A 16,593-nucleotide genomic window follows, 5' to 3' on the forward strand; every position below is an offset into this window, starting at 1 on the left:
GAAGGACGTTAGTGAACCAGTTGGGTTTTTATAACAATCCGACAGCTTCCTGGTCACTTTTACTGATCCCAGCTTTTTATTTCTAGACTTATTTTAAACTGAATTCAAATGGTGGGAATTGAACCCACATTCTCTGGATTATTGGTCCAGTAACATAACATAATTTAAAAAGTAAGAATTTCAATTCTCATTTCTATTTTGAATCTTTTGAACCATGTTAATTTGTAATGGATGTTACATACAGGCAGCAAGGCTTGTATGTTACCAGATGTTCAAAACAAATTCTACCATCCATTCTGTATACTTCCTTATCATTCTACAATTACCAAATCCAATAGCTCCAAACCTTCCCTCTGTGATCTGCTTCAAGATTTCATTATAGTTCTACTGAATGACTGTTCTACTTTCACCCAGTGTTTGTGCCATATGCTTCTCTTAGACCCTCAATTCTACTCCTGCATGGTGTCCAGAAATGCAAAGCAAACCAGCATGACCCATACCAGGAGTTTTTGTTCTCGGCAGAAACGTATTCCGATTAACATGTTCTAAAATGCTTTTTCTTCCAACAGCCTCCAGTACTACAGCCTTCCAGCCACACATGCAGCTCCAAAGAACGCGGCATGGGAAAAGTAGCAAAACCAGTCCGTATCGAGGACCCCAGTAGGTGTGTAGAGAGTGTGTCATGTGAGAGCTACTGCCAAACCAAACAAAATACACAAGCTGCTGTTTCCTTGGAGATGGATTCAGATAAGCTCAGCTTCCTTCTGCCCACCCAACAGAAGATTGGAGACTCTAATGACCGGCCTGTCCCAGAACATCCAGTGTGCAACAAGACCAGACAAAATCTAAATGCTCCACCCAAGGAACATGGGCATAGCCAGGTTTCAGTGCAGCAGGCCAGTTTGCCGAGTTCTTCAGTATTTACAGAAGAAGCTACAACGAAAGACTGTCGGCCCAGGTTTGCTTTTAGACAGTGTCTACCTTCCAAGGATTTGAGTGTCAAATCCAAGATCCAGAATTCAGTAGTGAAGTCTTCTCTACTCTCCAAGCCTAGAAAAAATGCTGCTCCAGTCTCTCTCTCAGAGTTTTTGGCTGTAGAGAGTCCAGTTCAACCATCTATAAGTGGTCACAAAGAATCAGAACATCAACTCCAGCTACCAGTACCCATAAACCCTTCAACACAAAAAGAGGAACAAAAGAGAAAGTCTAAACTACCGCCATCCCTGTCTTCACCGCTTCTAAACATTAAGACTGCAGCGTTTTCAACTAATCCTGGGTCACATGCCAAGGAGACTCAGCACATTGAGCCCAGCGAGCACCGGGATAGATCCTGTTTTGAGATCTTGCCATCCAACAAGCTGCAGAAAAAGCAGCCACCCAGGATAGATCATTCCCGAAAGGATCAGGGTTGTGACTCCCAGCCAGAGAAACTTGCAATTTCTGGCCGGCATTCCCGCCTTCCTAAACCAAAGACACATGCGTCCAGCCCCTCAAACTGCAACTTCGAGGGTTGACTAAAACCTGGTATTAAACATTTCCATTGCAAGATACGCTGCAGGATAAGGTTCCATCAATCTAGAACTGGCAACTCTTGACTTGGCCTAATGTACTTCACTCGCTATTGACCTGATTCTAAAAGACAGCTCCTGCAGGCCTGACTGATGCAATGTCAAAGGCTTGGGCATTTGCAGACTCTTGACAGTTTATATTTGAAATTTGTGGCCTTTTTCTTTGGAAGAATACAAAGCTACAAGTGTGGGAAATGTTGGTCAGAAATGGGCGATGATTTGGCCAGGGTGGTATGGGGCATGGCAAGAGAAAATGAACTGTGGAGCAGTTTATGAATCTGTAATGACCTGGACATGAATCACTTAAGTGTAAAGGTTGATAGTGGCATGATGGGCAGGATTTCTTTGAAACAAATATTGTATTAGTTGTTGCATTATACCATTGTCTTACATTTCAGTTAGTCTGCATGAACATGTTGTGATTAGGAAGACCATAACAGAAGGAGCCTTACAGGGAAACTGGCCATCCTAATCTAAAGCAGCCAGTCTAAGTTCAACTTTTTTGTTTGTTTGGAACCATCAGCTTAAGAATATATTTAAGTTAACATTCTGGAGGGGTAGGTTTCTAAAATAAGTAATAAAATAAAACTCTGCATTAAAATGCCTGGTACAGGAATCATACTTGCTGGATCTCTACCAAAACCAAGTGCTGCTCAGATAGAATGGGCAACAAGGCTAATGCATCTATAAAAAAAAAAATGAGAAGACGATTGCTTCAGGTTGGCTTTGCCAGAATCTCAGTGAAGACAACTGAAAGAAAAGTCTAGTCCTTTCCAATTGAACTAGCACTGAGCAGATTTTAAAATACCACCCTTCCATCTGTCGGCTGGGAGAGATACAACATTAAGATCATTTAGTGGAAAGGGATTGTTGTGTTCTTCATTCATATAATAATTGTGCCTGCAGGTTCTTCAATGTAACGGTTGCTGTGCAACAGCCACTTGTCAACAAATATGTTACTTTGATGGCTAATTACCAATTATATATTTTCAGTACCTTGTATAAATGGTGCCATGCGTCACCACTGACCTTTCGCCCTAATGGATCTGGGTTTAAATTCAGGCCAGACTCGTGAGATGAAAGTTTTCATCTCCTGCCTCTCTGGCTTTAAATGATCTTCACTGAATCTTTTAGACAGTCTTGCGATCCATTTCCCAATAGACACAAGTCCACAGAACAGAACTCTGCACTAATTTGACAGCTTCCCTCGGAAAGGCGATTCAAACAGATGGTGTGGGGATTTGAAGATCCCTTAGTGATTTTCCACGATCACTGATGTGCCGGACTAACTGCATCTGACTTTGGAACCATGTTGCTCTGCCATGATCTTGGCATGCTTCATCTTGGGCACAACATTCATGTGTGCTGCACACTGGTTGTGATGGCAGAGAGAAGCGCTGTCTCATTCAAATTGCCAAATGATACAGCAGTGATTTTAGGAAGGACCGAGATTGTTTTCAATTGTTGAGTCTCAGCACCAAAAATGCCATATTTAATTTTTTGGCTTGACTCCTTCCTGGGGTGGTATTTGACAGTATTTAATCGTCATTCCTCAGCAAGGTCATTCACTGTAGTGTTGAGCTAGTGGGTCCAGATTGTGTGAATGCAATTACTACAGCTGATATAAACCAGAAAATATAGCCCAGGCCCTGCTCGCAGAAATCAGACGAAGCCTGTGATCTCAGCCTCAAACAGCAAACCAATGTCTTCAAATGGTAACTTTTACTTTGAAGATGCAGGGAAAGAAAGACGAAAATCTGCAATTCCCATTATACCAAACTTTGCAAATTGTTCCGGGGTTTCATGGAATATTTCACACTTATTATGGAAAGTGCTGATTGAAAGGAGCAGTCCATGTTAACATACATACCTTGAATCTACCACATACTTTGGACGCGGGGGTGGGGGGTGAGTTTTCCTCTTTTTTTAATGAAATCCCTTTCGGATTTTGATACATGTAGCAAATAGAGGTAGGTTTCATCCATTGTTGAGAGCTAACGGTGGGGGTACATTTCCTCTGGTCACTGTCTCTTGCTATGTTTGCATTGTCGCCAATACTTAGTAACCAGAAGAAATCTCCTACAACCTACTCACTGCTCCACCCCAACATATCTGCTACTGAATCTATCTCATTAAAGCATAGCTTGACGAAATTCCTCCCCAGCCCCCATTTTGACACCTGTAAATATTTTGCTGGTACAGATCGCATTCAGCAAACTCTTGCAGTGAGAACAGTATATAATATGTATATTTAAGTTTAGTTTTTAATACACTGCTTCAGACATAAAATCTGATTGTAAAGTCAGAGAAATTTCAGCACAGAAGAGGACCATTCAGTCCTTCAGTCTGTGCCAGCACTAGCTCCACATCACAGCTATCTACCCCGATCTCACTTCTCTGCACCTTTTAACATTTATCATAGATGCCCTCGGCTGTTCCTATAAGTATAGTGCTTGCCTAAAAATATGACACAAATGTAAAGTAAAACTGGGATATATGGCAAAGAAGTTGAGATCCTGTAAAGGACCATCCAGGCTTAAAGTGTCGTCAGTTGACAATTGGAATTGCATGAAGGTGCTGGTATATGTAAACGGCAGTGATTAGTGTAAATGGTGTCCATTCTAAATCATTACATTCCTGAGTTTTTGTATGTACTAGTCAATGTCCTGTGACGTTGAACATGGGGAGTCGAGACCAAGTGTAGTCTTCAGCTCGGACCGGGTTTGGGCGGGGGGGGGGGATAATTGGACTAGGCCGCACAGACGTAAACTCAGTCCCCATTTGAAAATCATACATTCTGTCCTTATTTTTATATTTCCATTATAAATTCCATAATCCACATTTATAATGGGAAGTGTCTATGTGAACTTGTCAGTCTGTAATCACTCCTCCTGTTAATAGTGGCACCGCAGTACACTCATTTTTAATATATCATAGCTGTAAGTACATACATATCATATTACAGGTGTTCATGAAGTGTTGAATTACATATTGCCCAGGTCCTTGCGGATTTATAAGTTGCTAAATATAATCAATTCTGTGTCAAACATGTACTGCTGTCTCCAAGTGCAATATATACTGTTGTTAATAACGAAATGAGGTATAGAGAGTACTCTTATATGTATATGCAAAATTAATTATCAGCTAAACCTTTGAAGCTGCGTAATAGATAAAATGAATAAGGAGTTGCACTTTAAATGATTGTGTGTGTCATACAGTTGTGCCTATGCTGAACGAGTGGTGCCGACTCTGACGGATTTATCAGTATGCTGCATTCGCTGTGGGAAGTGCTTGTAACTTTGGGTGGTAAGTGCTGTGTTCATTGTGGTGACTCGCTGTACTAATGATAACTCCCAGCAGGTGGCTCCTGTTTTAGCCATGAGACTGGCAATGCTCAGTTCTTCCACTGTGTTGCACATTTTGACTTGGTCACTCTTCTCCAGAATGGAAACCGAAATCTGGGTCTGACCGTGGAAAACTGATGGGGAACATGAACAAAAATCAGCAGCACGTAATAAAAAGATGGTACTCGTGCTGGTACCAGTTGTAATTCATGCCCATATGAGACATAAGCGAAACCCACATCACCCATGAGATATTTCCATTCCAGAGCCACGACTTAAAACAAGCAAAGTATTAGTTGATGCAACATGTCTAAGGCCAGAGGAGATTCCTTTTGTTTTCTGTTTGTAGCAAAAATGTTCTTGATAAAAACATTTACGATATTGCTGCAAATAACAGAGAATCTTTCCCCCGGATTTTGCTGCCAAAATTCAGCCCAGTACGGGAACAATCACAAACTGACTGCTTCCCAAACACCCTTTCGAATGTACCAGGGGCGTGCTGCACTGTTGGAGGTGCCGCCCTTTGAGGCACATTTCCAAAGCGCGCGCTGCTTATTCCGGTGTCCCGGCCAAAATCCGTTTACCAACACCACCAAAAAAGCAGATTTGCTGGTCATTCGTCTCATTGCTGTTTGTGGGATCTTGCTGTGCACAGAATGGGTGACAGCTTCAAAGTAATTCATTGTATGTGAAGTGCTTTGGAGTGTTTTCTAAGAGACATCATAATGTGTCATATAAATGCACAGTTAGAAACACAGTTACACATCTAAATGAGAACTGTACCCACAGCATCCTTAATATCAGGAAGAAACTCTTGTTCTAATGACAAGATTGTTTGATTTTATGAAATAGACTTCAGGGATGAGCGGGAAATGATTTAGACATGTGATAGTGTTTAAATTGAATTCATTATAAAACTGTCTGGCAGACATGGCAACAGCAGCGTGCAGATCCGACCCTGTCTGTCTGTTTAGACTGTTTACCTGAGCCACCTGTCAGCTTGAAGCATTAATCAGAGAACTTTATATAAAAAAAAAAAAAACGTTTCTTTTGCCCTATCTCTTTTTTTCCTGCTCTGTGCATCTGCCTTTGGTACGGTGCACAAGGGCTGGGCTGGGGAGTCCCCAGTGTCGCTAATGTTAGCTAATTATAGAAATGTAATCTCAGATGTTCACTTTCCATCGACCTCCTCCTCCCCGCCCCCCCCCCCCCACCCCCAGCGAAATAGAGAGAACACTGTGCTGAAACGCTCTCCACCCCTTGTAACCAAGTACAAGAAATGAAATGCATTTCAGAAATGCTACATTTTTTAAGAAAAAAAGGCTTTCTTGACTGTGGCCCTGTTAATGGACCAGGTAAACCCTCCTCCTCCCAAGGGGCCCCGCTGGGTAGCTCTGACCTGGAGATCTGGCTGATGGAGAGCTGATGGAAATGGCCCAATTCAGACTGGCACTCTCAACTGTTGAGCAGTCATCGGGTTGTCGCTGCCTTTGCGCGAGTGTGTGTACAGTGACATTTGGACAGGGTAGAAGCTCAGTGTTTTGCGATGTTTGATATTTCCTAGCTAGCCAGATTTCTTGCCTGGGCTGTGAGGGGAGAGTAAGCAGTCGGAAGGAAGGTCAGAGAGAAATCATTGATTGGTGGCAACTAACCAATATTTACAAAAGTAAATCTGCTCTAACCAGGAAATGAAAGATTCGTTAGTAAAGGTGTTTGTTAACTCAGTACTTAACTGGCTAATTAACAGGCCTATCTCATAATGCAGCCTCTCTAGGAATCGTGTTCATTACAACAGGAGGGTCATTACTGCCGGCCTTGCACTGCCACCCACCCCATGAACGCTGAGTGACTATCAGAATCCTGATAGCACCACACCCTGTGTTTAAATAATCAGGGACCCCAATCCTTTAGAGCCATTGAGGTGTGAGGGGATTGGACATTTAGGGGGTTGATTGTAAACCAGCCCCAATCATAAACTGGGAATCCCTATGTGGTGAGGGAGAGCAGTTTCTGGAATGACTTTTCTAGCTCTGACGTTACAGATAATGGGTTTGATTTCAATATCCTTCAGCTCCATCTTGTACAAAATGGGTCTGCGGCCAAACCCATTCTTCCAAATCTATATGAAGGCAGTGAAACATGGCAGGTGTGAGGCTGAGAGTCCAAAGCTGATTATTGTTAAACCACGTATATCTTTGTAAGGTATATGTTGTGAACACATTTCACCACTTAAAGAATTAGGTCCTCTGTTTTACCCACTTACACCACCTCCATTCAGTTCCTTCAGCGATTCGAGTCCCAGCTAATTCTGAACAAAGGCTTGTAAAGTAAAACGTTCAATATGAACCAACATCTTATGAGCCAGGAGGTAGAAGGCATTTGGCTCTGATTTGATTTGAATTTAAGTGGGAGATGGTTTTGAATCCGCAAAGTAGGTGGGTGTTTGATGCTGAGTTGCTGTTACACTTTAAATTCCAGGTTTTGAGTTGGTGTGGATCTAAACCCACAGCAATTTCTGCAGACGTATTTTTTGATTCAGTGATTTCACGCAGTCACAAAGTGGGACATGTCCCTCTTTTTCTTGTTACTTCACATCTGGTTAGTGCAAACAACTCTGACTGCATAATCACTCAGAGCAGTCCCAGCTTTTGAGTGCAACATCCATCCTTCCATCCGTCCGTCCGCAGTATTTTGCTTTTGATGGAGAAATACAACTAGATGTGTACTGAGTGTTGGTTGGGCAATGGATGGATTTAGTGATGTGTTTACACAGAGCAGCTCTGCCTTGCATTGTTCTGTGTAGTTGCAGAAACATATAAAGACTTGCATTTATATAGCGGCTTTCACGACCTCAGGACGTCTCAAAGCGCTTTACAGCCAATTAAGATCTTTTGAAGTGTGTTTATTGTTGTAACGTAGGAAACAAATTCTGGGCATGTGTAAAATTAGGCCATAATGCAAGAGAAATTAAGGACAGAGGTCACAGAATGAGATATAAATATTGAATCAGGAATATTGGGAGGAGCAAACTTATTTCTGTTCCCCCTCAAAAAAAATAGAATGAAAGTCTTGGCTCTTTGAAGGGGACCAGTGTGAGCTGCACTGGAGCAGATCCTGAACTGGCAGCCCACTCAGTTCAGCTGCATTATGGGAATGAATTGCTGAGAATAAGAGTTAAACATTACCAGCCCGAGATCATCCTGAAACCAAACCCACAAGAAATAGCGGTCTTCAAAAAGCGCGCGGGGTGGGCGGAGATTCAATGATTGACTGTGGGTTGTGAGCTGAGGTTGGAAATGGTGAATTGGAAAACTCTGGCCAGTTTAGGTTATTTCATTGGGCTGTAATAATAATATGTAATCTCTGAGTTCTCATTGACAATGAGAGTGCAAGAAAGCAGTAATACCATTGATAGCAGATCATTGCATGCACCACTCACATTGACCACGAGTTGGGATGTGAAAGGAACCCTGGCTACTGTTCAGGTAGCAGAAGTGGTCCAGAATACCACTTGACGTAGTCTCATGTTCACTCGTGGACGTGGAATACAAAATTTAGTCCATCCACAAAATAACAGTGTGACTCAAACTATTTCCTCACAAACCACCAGTGGTAGAAGAACAACTTCATAACTAGATCTCTTCCGCCTCAAAAAGAGACAGAAGGAGGGAGCTTGCTGGAGGGATATAGAGGACGCCAGGCATATAGAGATGGGTAATAAAGGCAGCTTTTTGAAGGGCAAATTAATAAACAATACGTAACCGGCTAGAAATAATAAAAGCTTAACAGTACTTTCAAAGACCTCAGGGCAGGAGAAGACGGGCTCCGGGTGTGAAGGTCAAGTTTGGGACAGACATTGGGAACTATTTCTTCACACTGAGCATGATCAGCTGGAGTGGGTTGCCAGGAAGTGTTGAGGAGACGGTCGTCTCCTGACTGGGCTCATTTAAGAAACGGGCGATCAAATCGAAGGAAGAGCCGCCTTTGTCTGTACGCTGTTTGCTCACTCTCGAAATTAGCGAGCACCAGGTAGCAACTCCCTCACCGTGACTGCTTCGAAACACCCGGGATCATTAAAGATACAATAACACAGACCCTCACAGAACCGACTCACACAAAGAAGAAACACGCACAGCCTACAGCACCTAACCAAACAAATCTCCCCATCAAGGACAGGTTCTAGGGACCAGCACATGCACAGTCCATCACTGCACCCTCTCCAATGAGGGAACAGCAATTATTGATGAAATGAGCACTGTAGTGACAGCTGGCCCTCGGCATTTTCAAGAGCTACTACACAATGTGCAGCAAAGAAAGGTCACTGCATCCAACTAGAAATTCACTCGTTACACGAGTCCCTATCCAACTGTAACACACAAGCCAGGCGCACATTCTATGAATAGAATACTGCACATTAAAACCATTGAATACCACGTTTATTTTATTCATGAGGGGAGACCTGTGCAATTGGCTGCTCTGTCAGGTGTTGTCCTGCATTCCTATCGAAGTGGTTTTGACTGTCGGTTTCGCACACCTGCTCGCACTTGCGCCCCTGGCCCAGAAGGTTATGGATTCAGGCCTCACTCTAGAATTCGAGTCTATCTCGGCTGACACGTCAGTGCAGTGAGGGAGCGCTGCGTTGTTGGAAGTGCCATACCTCAGATGAAATGAAAAGCGAGACCATGTCTGCCTGTTTAGGTGGATGTTAAAAGCTGTAATAGAAAGACAGTGGTGTTTGTATCCTAGAACGCTGCAATCTTCTTTACATGAACCAATCTTGTGATGGCATTCAGCAACTTCCTGTACATTATTCTCAATTTATTTATATCAATAAATAGGGAGACAGAATTTGTTTGTCAAGGAGAATGTAATGGGGGAAATTAAGTGGCAGATTGAAAAGGAAATCATTAAACGAAATTACTTTCATTATTACCACTTCCATTATTTCAGTCAAGTGATAATCCCATTGCCAAGCACAGAGTTGCTAGTGAATTCTAGTCTATCAGTCAGTATCTCTCTGCAGGGAATGTATACACTCTTAATTACACAGAGTTTACAGCACAGAAACAGGCCATTCGGCCCAACTGGTCTATGCTGTTGTTTCTGCTCCACACGAGCCTCCTCCCACCCCACTTCCTCTCTCCCTATCAGCATATCCTTCTATTCCTTTCTCCTTATGTGCTTATCCAGCTTTCCCTTAAATACACCTATGGTATGCACAATGATAAGATGTGCTAACATATTTGGTTATGCTTGTTAAATACTATCAATATGAAAGGGCCTGCATTGGAAAAGTACCTTTAGGCAAGATGGCCTGTCTGGGACACGGTAGAGTCCAATCAAAAGTTGCAAATACAGCTACCAATCTGCTTAAATAACAGGCTATATGAATCACTGAAGATATAATCATGTTAGGAGTACAGAGGATTTCAGAATTCGCGCTGGCTGGACAACCAGACAGCTTGCGGCCTTCTTCATTTATTAATGAAATCCAAGCATTTGATAAACCGTATGAGTATACAAGCTCAGCACCTAAGGGGGGTGAGGAATTTGTACATCCTGTAGTGACAGATAACTGTGCTTGCTGCTCTCTGCATCACATCACCTTGTCAGATTTGTTTCTTGTGCGGTTTAGGAAATGAATGGATATCAAGTCGTACTCGGAGTAGAGCGTTTGGTTGTGTAGCAGGGAAGAGCTGTTAATTCTGGGACTGCTGTGCCGGGTACCTGTGTTGGGAAGAAAATGGAGGTTCAAAAACATTAAATTTCAACATTTTCAGACCTAAGGATTTCAGAAATGTCTATTATTATCGATGGGAGCCGAAACTCCAAGGCCAGTTTATTAAAAATGCTTTCATATTTGCTAAGCGTAAAGAGGAAATTTCTCCCCATTATGTGGAAAAGCTGTGTGATGTTAAGGTTGACGTGCATATGCATATAGTTTCCTACATTACAACAGTGACTACACTTCAAAAAACCTAACTGACTGTGAAGCGCTTTGGGACGTCCTGAGGCAGTGAAAGGCGCTATAGAAATGCAACTCCTTCTCTTTCTATCGTTAATCTTTGACAGTGAAGTGTATGTCGGGACAGGACTGATAAATATTTCACGGCTATTATCGGTGATGAGTTGAGCAGTGAATGAAGTGAAAGCACCATTGCTTCTCACATAGGAAGTGTTGAGGGTTCATTCATTTCATGTCTTATTTGGACAAAAGTATTTAAACTGTTGTGTTCCAGCGGGGCTCTGGTTTAAATGCTCAAACTGTTAAAAGTCTCCTGTATGTACGATGAGAATTTGAGCACCTCGAGGGCCCCGGCTGCAATCTGGCTAATTACCGTTTAATTCCAGTTAAATTCATTTTTATTCTTGGAATATCTCCCCCCCCCCCCCCACCCCCAGTCATGTTCTAAAACATGAAAAAGAATAATTTAATGTTGTAACTTATTTTCTCTGCTTCCTCAGCCTAACTGGCGAGTTGAGAAACCTCTTGTCAGATTCATGCCAAAGGAGTTCTGTGATCGGCTAGAACATGCCCCTTGACGTTTACGATAGCAAAATACTGCAGATGCTGGAAATCCGAAATAACAACAGAAAATGCTGGAAAAACTCAGCAGGCCAGGCAACATCCGTGGAGAGAGAAATAGAGTCAACGTTTCAGGTCAAATCCTTTGTCAAGACAAGGGTTTGACCCGAAACATTGACTTTTTTTCTCTCCACGGATGTTGCCTGGCCCCTTGACCTTCACCCTTTCCTCTTTCTTACCCTTCCCAGTGGGGAAGAGCTGACTTTCCAGCACCGTCTCCTGACGGGAGTTTATCATTTGTAAAATCACAGCTTCAAACTAACGTTCAGTGGGCCATTAAAGAGCAGCAACTATTGGGGGCGTGAGATGAGACCGCATGGTCACCGGGCAATGGGAGCCATGCGCCTAGCCTCCAGTGTTCAAAACATTGAGATAGCCAGCTCTTTTCGATCATTAGACATACAATGAGGCACGCAGAGATTTTTCTTTAAACTTTAGAAAATAAAGTTTGCAAAAACAGACTACCCACCGATTGCCGCATTAGTGACACACATGATCTCGCTACTGGTACCAATCTTTCTGTTTATATAAGTCTGGTCGTGTCTGGGGGCAGTGCAAACAGTAATCGTGCAACACTGGGCTATAACAACACTGCACTTCCCAAAAGTAACTACCGCTTTACAAGTCTGATTACAATGTAGGAAGTCACACAACACCAGGTTATAGTCCAACAGCTTTATTTGAAATCACAAGCTTTCGGAGCGCTGCTCCTTCGTCAGGTGAAGTGAAGAGAAGCATACAGGCACAGCATATATAGTCAGAGAAAACTGCCAGATGATTACAGGTAATCTTTCTAACTGCCCTTTATCACACCTCGGCAGAGAGATAATCACAGCAGTCAAAGTTGTGAATGGTGTCCAAACAGGTCAGTCAGGAAAACATTACATCAAAGAACAATGAGGTGGGGTTACAAGGGGTCAAATGTTGCAGATGCTGGGGTCTGTATGAAAAACAAAAAACTTTGCTGGAAATCATAGCCGGTCCGGCTGTGATTTCCAGCAAGTTTTTTGGTTTTTTTTCTGTTTTTCATACAGACCCCAGCATCTGCAACATTTGACCCCTTGTAACCCCACCTCATTGTTCTTTGATGTAATGTTTTCCTGACTGACATGTTTGGACACCATTCACACCTTTGACTGCTGTGATTATCTCTCTGCCGAGGTGTGATAAAGGGCAGTTAGAAAGATTACCTGTAATCATCTGGCAGTTTTCTCTGACTATATATGCTGTGCCTGTATGCTTCTCTTCACTTCACCTGACGAAGGAGCAGCGCTCCGAAAGCTTGTGATTTCAAATAAAACTGTTGGACTATAACCTGGTGTGTGACTTCCTACATTTGTCCACCCCAGTCCAACACCGGCATCTCCACATCATGATTACAATGTGTTCACTGTAAAAACAAACCAAAAGAATACATTCTCAGCTCCGCACTGTTATGGGTCAGACTGCTTGTTCCTTCCCTTCCCAATCAAAAAAGTAGTCTCTAGTCCCTGTACGCAACTTATGTCCACAATCACTGATCAGCCCTTAACAAAAACAGTGTAAAAACAAGTCCACACTCTGGGCATGTTTGATATTTAGTGAAAAGAGGCAAACTGCAGACTGCAAACCTCCAGCCGCAGAAACTGAAAATCTTCCTCCAGCATCAGATTAGTGTTTTCTGGACAGTTTGGAAGCCGCATTCTGTTCTCACCATATGATGTCTTTTTTTCTTGTTTCAGAAACTAAATTGCTGTTGCTGATTATTCCTGCCAACACCCTCACTACTCAGATTAGGTGTGATTCCAAAAAATGTTTACATCTAATTTTAAAGGCGCTGTGCCCGTGAGTCAAATTTAAAGAGTTCACACTTTGCACAGCAGACACACTTCTAATTGAATCTCAATGTTTTTTTTCTGTGAATATATATTCTGATTTTGAAATTATCTGAAACAATTACGGTGAACTCACATCATGAGTTTTTTGCACTGTGTGTTAGCTATAATTGCAGTAATATCTTTGCGAAAATACTGGATAGAGGAATTTGATAGAAAGTTGTCGCTGTGTTGGCGCGCTCATATCTCACAGTGCAATTTCACTCTAAATGTTTAAACAGTGAAGAATTGTGACCTGTCGCCTGTTGTCCTTCATGTCACTGCTGGCTGCTCTGTCGAGGTACCTCACTGGAGACTTGTGCTGACACAATCCCTCCTTGCTATCTTATCTGGTTTGGCTCCACAAGGAACTGGTGTACAGTGCTCGTTACCATGGTGACCATCACAAGGGACCAGAGGGAGCCCTGAAATGCACCGAGCCACAACAGCTCGACAATGCTGTGTATTTTTGCTTCTTTTGGGACGAGGGCTGGTGACAGACATTAACATTTTAACACCAATCTCGGTAAACAATAGCCAGCATGATCATGAGCTCTGTTTTGACAGTGCTGGACATTGTGTGGGATTGCGGCTGAATTTCCGGTCAAGCACTTGCTTGTTCTCTGGCTCCAGCATTGTTCCAGATCAGGACAGCATTTGTTGGAGCGAGTCACAGGTACCTGGGATGTGATGGACCTGCTCGGAGATAAGAATCATTCATGACCGTGGTGCTGGTTATCATCCTTGGGAACTGCTACAGTTTAGGCTTCAACTTTCACTTTGTTCTGTTGTTCAGAACTGGGGCGAACCCCAAGGAGGTCAGTGAGGAGCAGAGGGTGAGGAGCCAATGTCCCAATGCAAAGTGAGCAGCATGTAACACTGTGTTCCATTGCTGTATATCATAATGGAAATTGTAAATGTATAAGAACTGGCATAGATATCAAATGCATTTAAAGAACTGTCGCTCTAATTTACCATCGCTCACGGTCTCCACAGAAAATTGAATATGTAATGTTAATTGTCTTATTCTTATGATTTCTTCAAATTAATAAAAGTAGCTCAGGTCACTTCTCTTGTTTGTCTCTGTTCTTTCTCACTCCCTAACATATTACATTAACGAATGACTGAGGCTCAGGCTGATCTTTTACAGAATTAAGCAGCCAGGACTTAAAAGAATGTGAAGTCCCATCAGAAGGTGCAAGGCCTTAGATGTGAGAGGATCGGACAAAGTCAACATGGATTTACAAAAGGTAAATCATGCTTGACTAATCTACTGGAATTTTTTGAGGATGTAACTGGTAAAATAGATAAGGGAGAACCAGTGGATGTGGTGTATTTGGACTTTCAGAAGGCTTTCGATAAGGCCCCGCATAAGAGATTAGCGTGTAAAGTTAAGGCACATGGGATTGGGGGCAAGGTATTGACTTGGATAGAGAACTGGTTGGCAGACAGAAAGCAAAGAGTTGGAATAAACGGGTCTTTTTCCGAGTGGCAGGCAGTGACTAGTGGGGTACCGCAGGGATCGGTCCTTGGACCCCAGCTATTCACAATATATATTAATGATCTAGACAAGGGAACTAGATGTAATGTCTCCAAATTTGCAGACGACACAAAGCTGGGTGGGCGTGTGTGCTGTGAGGAGGATGCAGAGAAACTCCAGGATGATTTGGACAGGTTGGGTGACTGGGCAAAAGCATGGCAGATGCAATATAACGTGGATAAATGTGAGGTTATCCACTTTGGTGGCAAAAACAGGAAGGCGGATTATTATCTGAATGGCAATAGATTGGGAGAAGGGGAAGTGCAACGAGACCTGGGTGTCCTTGTGCTCCAGTCGCTGAAGGTAAGCATGCAGGTGCAGCAGGCAGTTAAGAAGGCAAATGGTATGTTGGCCTTCGTAGCGAGAGGGTTTGAGTACAGGAACAAGGATGTCTTGCTGCAGTTATACAGGACCTTGGTGAGACCACATCTTGAGTATTGTGTGCAGTTTTGGTCGCCTTATCTGAGGAAGGATGTTCTTGCCATGGAAGGAGTTCAGCGAAGATTCACCATGCTGATACCTGGGATGGCAGGAATGACGTATGAGGAGAGATTGGGTCGATTGGGCTTGTACTCGCTGGAGTTTAGAAGAATAAGAGGTGATCTCATTGAAACTTATAAAATTCTGACAGGACTGGACAGACTAGATGCAGGAAGGATGTTCCCGATGGTCGGGGAGTCCAGAACCAGGGGTCACAGTCTAAGGATAAGGGGTGGGCCATTTAGGACAGAAATGAGGAGGAATTTCTTCACCCAGAGAGTGGTGAACCTGTGGAATTCTCTACCACAGAAGGCAGTAGAGGCCAATACATTAAATATATTCCAGAAGGAGTTGGATATATTTCTTAAGGCTAAAGGGATCAAGGGGTATGGGGAGAAAGCAGGGACCGGGTACTGAATTTGGATGATCAGCCATGATCGCATTGAATGGCGAAGCAGGCTCGAGGGGCTGAATGGCCTACTCCTGCTCCTATCTTCTATGTTTCTATTTTTAACATGATGTCCTCTGAGGCAAAAGCTCCACACAAGTGTGCAGGGACAGAGGGACCTGGGAGTTAATGTGCATAGGTCCCTGAAGGTGGCGGGACATATTGAAAGAGTGGTTAACAAAGCTTCATAAATAGAGGTATTGAGTACAAAAGTAGAGAAGTTATGCTGAACCTTTGTAAGGTGCTGGTTAGGCCACAACTGGAATATTGCATCCAGTTCTGGTTACCACACTTTGGGAAGGATGTGAAGGCTCTTGAAAGGGTTCAGAGAAGATTTACCAGAATGGTTCCAGGGATGGGGGATCTTGGCTACAAGGACAGGTTGGAGAAGCTGGATTTGTTTTCATTAGCGCAAAGGAGGTTGAGGGGTGATTTAATAGAAGTGTATAAGATTATGACGGGTTTGGATAGGCTGGACAGGGAAAGGCTGTTCCCACTAGTTGATGGCACAAGGACTAGGGGGACACAGATTTAAGGTTTTGGGCAAGAGATACGGGGGGGGGGGGGGGGGGGGATGTGAGGAAAAACTTTTTTACACAGCGAGTGGTGAGGACCTGGAACTCGCTACCGACGGAAGTGGTGGAAGCGGCGACACTCAATGGGAGACTGGATAGGCACTTGAGGGAAATAAACTTGTAGAGCTACAGGGATAGAGCGGGGGAATGGGACTGACTGGATTGCTTTACAGAGAGCCGGCACGGACTTGTTGGGCCA

At 43.2% G+C, this 16,593-nt stretch overlaps 1 protein-coding gene across 4 annotated transcripts in view; it reads left to right on the plus strand.

Moving 5' to 3' along the window:
- LOC147098705 (serine-rich coiled-coil domain-containing protein 2-like) overlaps nucleotides 1-4,766 on the plus strand; it is a 730,402-nt gene extending 725,636 nt beyond the window's left edge. For all 4 annotated transcript variants that reach the window (XM_085970759.1, XM_085970755.1, XM_085970756.1 and 1 more), the window contains exon 10: nucleotides 570-4,766. In XM_085970759.1, the coding sequence (XP_085826885.1) occupies nucleotides 570-1,514 (945 nt within the window). In that variant the 3' untranslated portion in view covers nucleotides 1,515-4,766. The remainder of the gene's footprint in view (nucleotides 1-569) is intronic.
- Nucleotides 4,767-16,593: the final 11,827 nt, after the last annotated feature.

This window comes from Somniosus microcephalus, chromosome 29 (genome assembly GCF_052327205.1).
Source record: "Somniosus microcephalus isolate GS21.2 chromosome 29, FLI_Smic_1.0, whole genome shotgun sequence".
NCBI classification, from domain to species: Eukaryota; Metazoa; Chordata; class Chondrichthyes; order Squaliformes; family Somniosidae; genus Somniosus; species Somniosus microcephalus.